The sequence below is a fragment of the Saccopteryx bilineata genome, chromosome 6, assembly GCF_036850765.1.
Source record: "Saccopteryx bilineata isolate mSacBil1 chromosome 6, mSacBil1_pri_phased_curated, whole genome shotgun sequence".
Lineage (NCBI taxonomy): Eukaryota > Metazoa > Chordata > Mammalia > Chiroptera > Emballonuridae > Saccopteryx > Saccopteryx bilineata.
In genome coordinates, this window is record NC_089495.1 from 81,777,786 (window position 1) to 81,791,283 (window position 13,498).

The 13,498-nt window shown below is 35.9% G+C and overlaps 1 protein-coding gene across 1 annotated transcript in view; it reads left to right on the top strand.

The window, feature by feature from the left end:
* KLHL1 (kelch like family member 1) overlaps positions 1-13,498 on the top strand; it is a 446,827-nt gene that overhangs the window by 400,636 nt on the left and 32,693 nt on the right. Inside the window, exon 8 of the mRNA XM_066235267.1 lies at positions 8,008-8,170. Within this exon, the coding sequence (XP_066091364.1) occupies positions 8,008-8,170 (163 nt within the window). The remainder of the gene's footprint in view (positions 1-8,007; positions 8,171-13,498) is intronic.

Genomic DNA, 13,498 nt, shown 5'->3' on the forward strand with positions numbered 1-13,498 from the left:
TCGCGAGGAACATTTATTTGACTGTGACTCAAGAAACCTCGCTGATGAAGTCTGGAAAGAATTTTAAAAAGAGGAGTAAATATGAGTAAGGTGCTGATAATTAGAAGAGGATTTAGGATAGGGGCAGCCCAGGTGAGGATGGGTGGCTGCTATCGGGAGTTAAGCGAGTTGTAGAAGGAGAGAACCTTGTGCAATTTCTCTCGCAGATGGTTGAGAAGATTGATGTTTTCTTCCATTGGGCCAGTCTCACTGAAAAGCATTGCTCCTTGCCCTAGCTCATTCTGGCGGCAGGTTCCTGATTGGAGGCACAGGAGCAACAGGAGGGTCTGCAGGGCCCAAACTTTTGGTGAGCCAGAGACGGGTAGGGCCCAGTGGTTCCAATTGCCAGCGGTCCTGCATGGGGGTAAGCTTGAGGTGAGAGACATGGTTAGAAGTGAGGGTAGTATTGAGTATGGGGTAGCTCTTGGTAGTGAGGAAGCTGTTGTCAGCTGGATAGTGGCCCCGAGACTGTAGAATGTCTCCACCCAGAAGGGGTACAGGGCATGATGGCATAACTAAGAAGGAGTGCAAAAAGGGGATTCCATCCAAACTGCATGTCAGGGGTGGCATGCAAAGAGGAAAAGAAGGGGTCCCATCCACTCCTATAACCAAGACCTGTGAGGGAACTAGAGGTCTAGAGTGTGATGGCAAAATAGAGAAGGTAGTTCCGTGTCCACAAGAAATGAGAAATACTTACCTGGTAGTTGCAGCTTTACCCTAGGCTTGGTGAGGGTGATGGGGGGTCTTCAAGTCCAGGCAGCGTCATTCATCTATGAGGCTTAGAAGTTTGACCTGTGGACCCATCTGGCTGGCTTGGCCTCCCATTTGGGTGGCTTGTCCTCCACATACAGGGGCTGAGGAAGAGCCTGTTGCCCAAAGGGGCAATCGCTCTGCCAGTGACCAGACTGCTTGCAGTCAGGGCAGGGCTTAGTGGGCACTGCGCAGGCAGGGGCACTGTTGGAACCAGTGATGGATTTCCTTTTTGTGGCCTGGACATGGGTCGGACATCTCCTATGCCTTGCCCCTGTTGCTCTGCCGGCCTCAGGGCTGCCACAAGAGCCTGGGTTTGGAGTGTAACCTTTTGCTGCATGCGGGCCTGGCAAACAACCTTGGCCTTTTCCTACTAGCCGCAACCATTACAAATTTTGAATGCTATGTTCACCAGGTCTCAGGTAAGGGTTTGGGGGTTGAGGATAAGAGGAGAGGGGGGCTTCTGGGGAGTCCAGCACCCAGATCCAGCCAGAAAAGCCAGAGCCAGAGGCAGGACAGGGCCAGGCCTTCCTGCAAGAAGATAGGGGTTGGGCCATGGGGTCAGGAGCCCTACAAACTGGCATGAGGGCCAATGGTGGGAGGAGGGGGGCATGATGGGGGAGGGGCTTAATAAAACAGCAGAGAAGAAAGGGGCCCTGGCCAACAGGGGAGGAGGCTTCCTGGGGGGAAGAGACCTGAGTGGAAAAGGTCCACAGAGGGATCAGAGAGAGGTCCCAAGAAGGGGCACCCCCAGGGGTCAGGTAGGAGGGGGAGAGAGTTGGGGGTCGGAAAACGGGGTAAGATCAGGAGCATAGGGTTTAGCTGAGGTTTCTCTGGCCATAAAGGGTCTGCGCCATGTAGCAGGTGGCACAGAAATTAGGACGGGAGCGCAAATACTAGAAGCCTTGAATGTAAGGGATTTCCAACCAGTTCCCAGTTCTTTTGGCAAAAGTTACATTGATGAGGATGTTAAAATCGAAAGTCCCTTCAGGAGGCCACCTAGTTCAATTATCCAGTGGGTTCTGTGGCCTGGCCACAGTGGAAAAGAAGAACAGTTTCTTCTTCTTTAAGGAAGGAGAGATTTCGGATAAGGTACTGCAGGAGTGTTTCTGAGTCATGTTTAGATTCCTATGCCTCCCGTGGCCTCCCTCAGTTCTTGGAGTTGTCAGAGATGAGAATTGGCATCCCGCAACTCAAGCTCTGGCCACTAGAAGGTTAAGTAGAGTGGATTTGACCGGGACGTCTCCACAGGCACACATGAACTTGGAACAGAAAAGAGGTCCCTGACGCAGCTGTGATTACAGACAGGGAGTCTCAGCGGAAAGAACTGAGGGGAGGCTGGAGGCAGGGGACTTACCTCACTGTGTGCCAAAGTGGGTGGAAGGTCAGAGATCCTGATTCTTCCTTAGAAAGGAAGAGGAGAGGAGTGGCCCCAGTGGGCTCAACTCCTCCCAGGTTTCAGCACCAAACGTAAGGTATTGTTTCCCGCCGAGGAGGAAGGAAGGGCATAGCCACCAAGTGTGGATAAGCAAAAATATTATTTAGTACAGCGTATCCCACCTGATGAGGTTCTCTGGTCTGGAGGACAGGGGCTATTGAAGTCGCATGGAGGAAACCACGTGGGGGAAATTTAAAGGGTTGTTTAGGGCAGTCAAACTAATATGACGTGGCAAAATTTCATTGGCTGACAGATGGTCTCTCTTTTCCAAAGGACTCCTGGGAAGTTCATTTTAGTGCACATAGATGTTGGTGGTTACAGCCAAAGTTCCTGGGTCTGGTTCCTCATGTGACCTTCCCCCATTGCTGACCAACCTCATAATAATTAAACTGTACTATTATCCATGATAATAAACTCATACTTCTATAAATTTTATATTTAATCTTCACTTAAATCATATAAGGTAGGTACTCTTTAAGATCGAATGGACAGCCTGACCAGGAGGTGGCACAGTGGATAGAGCTTCGGACTTGGATGCTGAAGACCCAGGTTCAAGACCCTGAGGTCGCCAGCTTGAGTGTGGGCTTATCTGGTTTGAGAAAAAGCTCACCAGCTTGGACCCAAGGTTGCTGGCTCGAGCAAGGGGTTACTCAGTCTGCTGTAGCCCCTTGGTCAAGGCACGTATGAGAAAGCAATCAATGAGCAACTAAGGAGTCACAACAAAAAACTAATGATTAATGTTTCTCATCTCTTTCCATTCCTGTCTGTCCTTATTTATCCCTCTCTCTGACTCTGTCTCTGAAAAAAAAAAAAAAAGATTGAATGGACAGAGATATAAAAAATTTAAGATATTTTTTCTCTAAAATTACACAACTGATAAAAGTGAATTAGAACTTGATCCTAGATAAACATTCTCCAAAGCTAGAACTATTAATTATAACACTCTACTTTTTTCCTGCTTTCAACTTTAATATTCTCACCCACAATACCTTAGTTAATTAAAAATAGTAATGTATGATATTCTTAATTATTTGTTAAAATGTAGTTCCTATTTTATCTATAGCAAAATATATGGAAAATTATCTAATTTTTTAGACCAATTGAATAGATATTTATGCTGAAAGATTAATATTTATGTACATGTTTTCTTGACTTGTTCTAAGCAATATTTACTAATTATTTCAAGTTCTATATTTTGATTTCTGTAATAATCTTAGTGTTGAATTATAAAATATTTTTAATTTTTGTAAAAACTTGATCATAATGTTTGCACAAAGTATTGTTAAATTTATATATTAATTGTGTCCCTAAGTTACAATTGAATTATAAGAATTCATGGTTCTAAATGTTGTTAACAATGTTTGATTTGGAAATGATTTTAATTTTAAAATATTTTAAAGTATTATTGTCAAAAATTTTCTGTCAAATATGTCTTATTTTTATAACCTAATTATTCTGATTACAATTTACATCAAGCATTTTATATACTTATAGGATTCTCATTTATTCTCTTTTTTGAATTTCCTTTTTACATCTTTCCTAAAACTTAAATATGAAGATAATAGCAATTACAAACTCCTTTTATGAGGCGAGCATAATTTGATTCCAAAACCGGGCAAAGATAATAGAAAGAAAATTATAGGCCAATATCCCTGATGAATTTAGATGCTAAAATCCTCAACAAAATATTAGCAAACTGAATCAAGCAATATATGAAAATAAAATCATACATCATGATCAAGTGGGAATTATTCTGGGGAGGCAAGGCTGGTACAATATTCACAAATCAATCAATGTGATTCATCACAAAAACAAAAGAAAGGAGAAAAACCACATGATAATTTCAATAGATGCAGAAAAAGCATTTGATAAAATACAGCACGTATTCATGATCAAAACTCTCAGCAAATTGGAAATACAGGGAACATACCTCAACATAATAAAGTCCATCTATGACAAACCCACAGCCAACATCTTTCTCAATGGGAAAAAATTAAAAGCAATCCCCTTAAGATCAGGAACAAGTCAGGGGTGCTCCCTTTCACCACTCTTATTCAACATAGTTCTGGAAGTCCTAGCCACAGCAATCAGACATGAAGAAGAAATAAAAGGCATCCAATTGGAAAAAAAAGTAAAACTATCATTATTTGCAGATGATATGATATTGTATATAGAAAACCCTAAAGTCTCAGTCAAAAAACTACTGGACCTGATAAATGAATTCAGCAAGGTGGCAGGATATAAAATTAATACTCAGAAATCAGATGCAGTTTTATACACCAACAGTGAACTGTCAAAAAGAGAAATTAAGGAAACAATTCCCTTCACTATTGCAACAACAAAAAATAAAGTAACTAGGAGTAAAATTAACCAAGAAGTTTAAAAACTTCCACTGGGAAAATTATAAAACACTGATAAAAGAAGTCAAGGAAAATACAGACAAGTGGAAGCATGTACCGTGTTCATGTATAGGAAGAACAAACATCATTAAAATGTCTTTATTACCCAAAGCAATTTATAAATTCAATGCAATACCAATTAAAATACCAATGACATACTTCAAAGATATAGAACGCATATTCCAAAAATTTATATAGAACCAAAAAAGAACAGGAATAGCCTCAGCAATCTTGAAAAGGAAGAATAAAGTGGGAGGTATCACACATCTTGATATCAACTTATACTATAAGTCCATTTTATTCAAAACAGCTCAGTACTGACATAAGAACAGGCATATAGATCAATGAAACAGAACAGAGAACCCAGAAATACACCCACACCTTTATGGACAACTGATATTTGACAAAAGAGGTAAGAGCATACAATGGAGTAAAGACACTCTTTTTAACAAATGGTGTTGGGAAAATTGGACAGCTACCTGCAAAAAAATGAAACTAGACCATCAACTTACACCGTTCACAAAAATAAACTCAAAATGGATAAAAGATTTAAATGTAAGTTGTGAAACCATAAGCATCTTAGAAGAAAACATAGGCAGTTAGCTCTCTGACATCTCTTATAGCAATATATTTGCTGATTTATCTCCACGGGGAAGTGAAATAAAATACAGGATAAAAAAATGGGACCATATCAAACTAAAAAGCTTTTGCACAGCTAAAGGCAATAAGAACAGAATAAAAAGACAAACTATACAATGGGAGAACATATTCGACAGTACATCTGATAAGGGGTTAATAACTAAAATTTATAAAGAACTTGTAAAACTCAACACCAGGAAGATAAACCATCCAATCAAAAAATGGATAAAAGAAATGAATAGACACTTCTCCAAAGAGAACATACAGATGGCCAATAGGCATATGAAAAAATGCTCAATATCACTAATCATTAGAGAAATGCAAATTAAAACCACAATGAGATATCACCTCACACCAGTCAGAATGGTGCTCATCAACAAAACAACACAGAATAAGTGCTGGATAGGATGTGGAGAAAAGGGAACCCTCCTGCACTGCTGGTGGGAATGCAGACTGGTGCAGCCACTGTGGAAAACAGTATGGAGATTCTTCAAAAAATTAAAAATGGAACTGCCTTTTGACCAGCCATCCCACTTTTAGGAATATACCGCAAGGACACCATAGCACTGTTTGAAAAGGAGAAATGCACCCCCATGCTTATGGCAGCATTATTCACAATAGCAAAGATCTGGAAACAGCCAAGTGTCTGTCAGTGGACAAGTGGATTAAAAAAGCAGTGATACATATATATAATGGAATACTATGGGACCATGAAAAAGGAAATCTTACCTTTTGTGACAACATGGATGGACCTGAAAACTATTATGTTAAGTGAAATAAGCCAGGAAGAAAAAGAAAAATATCATATCACCTCACTCATTTGAGGAATCCAATGAACAATGTGAACTGAAGAACAGAATTGAGACAGAGGAGGGATCAAAGGGACCAGAGGAAGGGAGGACAGAAGGAAGGGGAATGATAAAGTGGGATAAACCTGAAGGGAAGGGGTGAGGGCACTTTGGGGATGGGGACAAGGGAGATGTTGAGGGGGATACGGGGGAGGGGAGGATGCTTTCAGGGCGACACTAGAATCTATGTAAACACATTAAAAATTGTCAACAAGAAAAAATTTTTTAAAAGTTTACAAAAAATTATAAGAGCTTACAAAAATTGAATGGCTATAATGTATCAGATTCTGTTCTAAGTGCTTTACATACATTAATTTTTAAAATCTTCACCACAACATCGAGATCATTACTATAATTACTGTCAATTCAGTGATGAGAAACGCAATAAAAAGAGGTTAAGGAACTCTTTTATGTTGAGTGGTAGAACTACAGAAAATTCTTAAACATAAGTGTAAAAAGCCAAAGCATTAATGGTAGATTAATATATTTGATGACATTATATCTTAAACTTTGGTGTTAACAATAAAGTTAGAATTCTTATTCAAATTTAACTAGCCTTGAAGATGTATTAGTATCTGGGTAAACTTTTTGTCTTGCACAACTATAAAAGCTGAATAAAACACATACTGCAAATTCTTGAAGGCATCAGTGTGAAACCAAGGTGGCCAGCACTTGAAAAGCCAAATGTGAAAGGGAAGAGTACTTAGATAAAATTAAGATTTACTTCAGTTTTCTTCAGGCTTATCTGTGTCACAAAGGGGCAAAATAAAATCTGATAACCAGGGCTTGCTACTTTCTGAGTTATAGAAGCGCAAATTAGAATTCCATGGAGATCCATACAAGAAGGATCAAAATTCTAGAAAAGGAAAAACAGACTGTGGGGAAAAGTCTCGATATCGACTTTTTTGAAAATGTCTCAGGATACTTTGTATCTTGAAATTATTAGCAAATCTCGGTCATGTGTGAGATTGCTTATTCAGGGGAACTTTATTTGATAATCTATTTGACAAACTCATTTTTGTTATCTCTATAGTCAGCTTAAACATGAGGAAAAGAAAAAATTAATTAATATAAATGTAGAACAACAACAAAAATAGCAATATAGAGGAAATAAATGAAAAATGAATTGTAGAAACAAGTTGAAAAAATTAAAATTATATCTAAAAATAATCAGTTATTGCATTAAATATAGATGGATTAAGTAACCATGATCAAAGATCAGCAAACTAGAACAAAAACAATCTTGATGTAGGTTCATTAATAACTAGTAAATTAGACCTTTAAGGTGGGAAGGGTTACTGAATAGAAAAAAAGAAATATTTCATAACTTAAAAAACATCAATTCAGCAGGAAAAGAAATAAATTTCTAAATATGGATACACATAATATTGAAATAAAGTAAGAAAGAAAAAATATATAATATATTAGAATTTTCTTATTAAAAATATCAAAAAAATAAAGTAAATAAAAGTATCACTGGTAGAAATTGAAGAAATTCTTAATAAAATAAATATTTTATCCTAATTGATGCTACCTTGTTCAGTGCAACATTGCTTAAAGTAATGAGGTATTTTCATGGCAGGATAGAAATATTCTTCTAAGTAGATGCACAAAATATATCATCTATTTTTAGAACTTGTTTTTTTCATGCAGGTATAAATAAAATAATTTGTTTTAATTTATAAGGCATGTAGGTCATAATATTTTTTTGGTTCTCAATCTTTTTCACTTTATGCAATGATTCCATTTTAGTAAATAGTTGCTACCTCGTTGCAATTGTTTCTTAATAAGCTAGAGCCTATTCTGAATAGCATCATAAGTTTTACTATCAATTTGATTTTTAAAACCTCACTGTGAAATAAACCCATTCAGTTTTCATTTCTCCATGTTTTAGGTGTGACTGTACTTGAAGGCCCAATTTATGCGGTGGGAGGCCATGATGGCTGGAGCTATCTGAACACAGTGGAGAGGTGGGACCCCCAGAGTCAGCAGTGGACTTTTGTAGCCAGTATGTCAATTGCCCGAAGCACGGTTGGTGTAGCAGCATTGAATGGCAAGTGAGTAGATTTTAACTTTTTTATCTGAAAATGATTTTTGCAACCCAGGTCAAGTAGCTCAGTTGGTCTCATCCCCATATGCCAAGGTTGTGGGTTCAATCCCAGTCAGGGCACACATAAGAACCCACCAATAAATGCATAAATAAGTGGAACAAAAATTTATGTTTCTCTCTCACTCTCCTTTCCTCTTTCTCTAAAATAATTCAGTCAATTTTTTAAATGCCCTGAAATAAAGTTTTTGAGTGAATATTTTTATAAAATAACTTTTAGTAAGCTGGCTTAATAATCTTTTTAAAATATCTTCAGTTGTTTTATTTTTTTTAATTTAGTCATCATGGATAAGTGCCAAACCAAAACTGCATATTTTGCTGGTTGTCTGTCTTATAAAACAGAAACCAAAACTTTTTCATATAAATTACCGATTAAAGATATATCAAATATATTCCATGAGAATTATATCTGCTAAAGATCTTCATACTTATTATATCCTTTCTGAGGAGTCTTCAAAAAGCTACTAAAAGTTTGGTGCCCAATATATAATTTTTGCATAATTATACCAGTCTGGTCACTTTTCACCATTTCTATTTCTATCACTCTAACTCAGGAATTCTCAACCTTAATACTGTTTATATTTTGAGCCAGATAATTTTGTACTGGAGGTGAGGCTCTGTCATGTGTGTTTTAGGAAGTTCAGCAGCATACTGAGCTATCCATTAGATGTTAGTTATACTCTGACCCCAATGTAACAACCAAAACAGTCTTCAGACTTTGCCAAATGTCTTTGGGGATGGCAAAATGACCTCCTCTCACTCCCTTGAGAACCCCTGCCTAAACAAAGTTAATAATAACACATGTTGCCTGGACAATTGCTCAGCCTAACTATCTGGTCTCCCTACACTTTCCTCTACAGTCCATTTGCTAAAGAAGCCAGATCAATTCTTTTACACAAGCAAATAATGTGAGTCGTCTTCAAGGGCTCTTTTTGCAATTAGAATACAATGTGCATTTTTACCTAAACGGACCTTTAAGATTTTGTCCCCGATAACTCCTTTTTCTCCTCTGCATATTAGCTAAATTGCCCTTTTATCTATACCTCGAATACATATGTCAAGTTTTAATGCAACTCAGTCTTTTTGAGTTGTTTTTTTTTCCTTTCTCTGGGATGCTGTTTCTTCCAAATCTAATGTGCCTGGATCCTTCTCACTGTTCAGATTTTATCCTAAAATTTGTTCACATGACGTTATTTATTATCCATTATATTTGAAATAGACCACACTGTATACTTTTCCAAATTACTTACTGATCTTGAATTTCAATCAAATAATTGATTTTTATCTCTTCACTAGTTTTAAATGTTCAATAATTATTGAGATTTTATATGTATCACTTGTTATTATATCCCTAAGCTTAATACACTTTCACTATATCTACTGAGAAAATGTTGACTAAATTTCCCTGTCCAATTTAATTACTTAATAACCTTTGCTACTGTAAATGTTTTTTCTAAATATGAGTGAGTGTGTATATTTACAGTTACTATTTTAGCACATTGTTTAAAAATATACTGATTATTTCACCTAAGCTATATATATTTTCATGGCATTAAAAGCTCTTGAAAATTCAAATTTCAATGGCCATGCAGTAGTCTGCCATATGTAAAAACAAAACAAAACAAAAAAACTTATATGAAACCTAACTGTAAGTCAGTAGTCTCTAATTCTCTATTTCTTTGCATCAAAAGTATTAAAATATATCTAAATACTTACATCTAAAATTATTATATCTAGAATATTTTCAAAATTAATTATATAAAAACAATTAGTTTCAGGTTTAAAATAAACATTTTAAATATTTTCTTTAATAGGATTTTGTTCCATAAATGCCTTTTCTTCCCAGAATTTTATTTGTTTTCCATTTAAACTGGAAGATTTTGTCTTCTATATTATAGATTCAATCATTGATATTTTTATTTATAATTTTTGTTATTTTCAGTGCAGATTTAAAATTTTCCATTTTAATTTTTCTTACATAATATTCTTGGCTCCTTCCTTCTACTTATATCATAAGCATCTTATTTCAATTGAGTGTGCTACCTTATCATTTTATCTTTAAAATTTCTTTTATCAACAAATGTGTATTTCTCAATTTTTTGATAGCACAGTTTACTTATTTTTCCCAGAAAGCACAAGTTGCAAGTATATACTTTCTTTGCTTGCATAGTAAGCTACTCTGATGTTAAGGAAGGACTATTATAGATACATTGTTTTGCTTCATTTTTAAATGTACTATTTGTTATTTGTCCTATCAGAATATTTAAGTCTCTTAATTTATCTCAAAGTCAGCATGTTCAGTTGTTCTCAAAATCCTACTCTAAAATATTTTATTAAAAGTTTAATTAGTGTCAGTATAGTTATTACTTCAAAAATCTATTAAATGAAAAAAGAACAGTGGAATAGAAACATGGAAAGCCAAAGTAAATTGCTACCTTTCAATTTAGTTTCACTTTTGTGTTTGGTAAAGCTACTTTGTTGCAGCATAGTTTTAACTATCAAACTATCAAACTTTCTACTAGTACTATCTTTCACATCAAACAATAACTGTAGACATTCCTGCTGTGTGTGTGTATTACATATATATAATTTGAACTATATTTGTTAAGAAAAATCCAGATTCCTATCATTGCTACCTTGGAAAATATTGTATACAAGTGAAAATATTTTAAATGACATACACCTTACTGATCCCATAAAATGAGATGCTATACAAAAATGCTATACAAAAAATGGTTAGAGGTTTGCTACAATAGCTCCTTAGTTATACTGAGATTTGCCTGAAGTGGAAATTAAAACTTATTACCAAATGTCCGTCTAGTTTCATCTGTAAGTTATTTCTTGGAATTGGTTCTATGTGAATTAGATGCATCCCATTCCCTACTTCTCTCTAAATAGATTGCTAAAATTCTGTATACCTTTTAATAACAATTATATATATACATATATATATTTCATCTGTGTTAATATTGTCATTTTAATTTATAAAGAATATATATTATTAATATCAGTTTACTACCTATATGTATCTTTCTTTTTTGAAAGGACTGTTTTTCCTTAACAGTACAATATTTTATAGAATACTTCATTTGGAAATTAATAAAAATCTTGCCTTCTTCTACATTGAATTAAGAAAAAATAAATAAATTTCCCTACAGGCATATTTATTTATGGAATGTAAAACTTAAAATAACAGAATAAACATTTCTCTTAGATGTTAAATATTTAAAATTCCTATATAGAAAAACATAAACTTTTTCTAGCCTTTTTGCTTTTTTTAATATTTATATAGAGGTAAGAATCCATTTGTTTATTGGTTGTTTTGTTTGTTTTTTTCTTGCCTCTTACATTAATGCTTAATAGGATAATTCGTTGCATTCTTTAGAACAGTGTTTTTTAAATGCCAGTCTGCAGACTGGTGCCAGTCAGCCAGAAATTTTATTTTGATCTGGAAAAGAGTTAACCACCCTGACATTGTATGAAGATTGTAGACCCAGTGATCTTAGTCGAATTCACATATGCTCAGGATGATTGCCCTTTATCAGCTTGTATCATCGATGAAAAAACTATTGAGGTTGTCTCAGATATCTTTGGAACTTGTAGGTTTGTTAAGAGAAACTTGCACTGTGAAGAGCATTTACAGATCATGTACAATAGACAAAAACATTCAAGCAAACTTATATAGTAGTCAATGCATTGTACTCGTGCAATTTGGAAATCAAGCACCAGCTTGTATGGTGCATTGCTATGTACGATAACATAAAACTTTACTTCTTGCATGTTGCCATTTCTGACTGTCTAGGTAACTGGTCCCAAGTGTAAAAAAGTAAGAAACTACTACTTTAGAAGATGAATATCTCATTGACACAGCAAATTGTTCAATGGGGATGAGAAATATCTCTATATCTTTATTATCTTATTCATTTGCAGCATTGTTTTGTAAGGAGAATACATACACACAGACTCTATTAGAGTTACTTATCTTATTCTAGATTTTTAATAATTAGCTTGCATTTTAGCTTTGTGATCCTTCCCTAATACTTAACTACTTTACTTCAAAATATCTTAATATATATATATGTATTTTGTTAAAGATCTTTTCCAAACTCAATCAGAAACAAATGGGTTAAAATTTTGATAAATAAATTAACAGCAATGTTTTGTAAAGTTCATATGTTGTTATAATTGTATTGTTGTTTCAATTCTAATGTCTCTTTTAAATTGGTTATATACATGAAATTCATTATTTGGGATTTCTTTTTTTAAATTCAGTGATAGGAAGTGAGGCAGAGACAAACTCCCACATGTGCCCTGAATGGGATCCACCCAATAAGCCCACTAGGGAGTGATGCTTTGCTCATCTGGGGTGTTGCTCTGTTGTTCAGCAACCAAGCTTTTCTTAGCACCTGAGGCAGGACCCATGGAGCCATCTTTAGTGCCTGGCCAACTCACTCCAATTGAGCCATAGCTGCAGGGAAAGAAAAGAGGCAAAGAAAGAGAGAGAGAGAGCAGTGAGACAGGGAGGGATGAAGAAGCAGATCAGATGGGCTTCTCCTGTGTGCCCTGACCAGGAATTGAACCCTGGACATCCACATGCTCAGCCAATGCTCTACCACTTAGCCAACTGGCTAGGGCTATTTGGGATATTTTTTTCTTGTATTTTTTGGCCAGCTAGAATATTTAATATCTTAATAAATCCTATTTTACTTTAATACCAAATATCAGAATATGATAGTATTTTCTTTATTAAGTGAAAAGTAAGGAGACAAAGAGACAGAATCTTGCTTGTGCTCCCACCAGCATCCACCCACAAGCACCCTGTTGGGCGATGCTCTGCCCATCTGAGGCAGCTTCTTCATTGCTTGGCAACTGAGCTATTCCAGCACTTGAGGTGAGGCCCTGATGCCATCCTCAGTGCCCAGGGCTAACTTGCTTGAATGAGCCATAGCTGCAGGGTAGGGGAGAGACTGTGTGCCCAGACTGAGAATTGAGCCCAGGACTTCCACAATTGGGGCCGACGCTCTATCACTGAGCCATCTGGCCCGGGCCAGAATGTGGTAGCATTTAAAGCTTTTACTTTTTAATTAAGTACATTTTCCCAAATTTTAATCTTATTCTATGAAATAGTTTGAAAGATGTGCCATTTACTTCTATTAATCTTTCTCCTTTTAAACAAAATACTACAGGTCTCAGTGGGTATCTCTCCCAACCTTGGGATGATTTAATGGCCTCAAAATTCTGTGGCTTGATGACTGTCTACTAATGTCTTCTAGCTTTT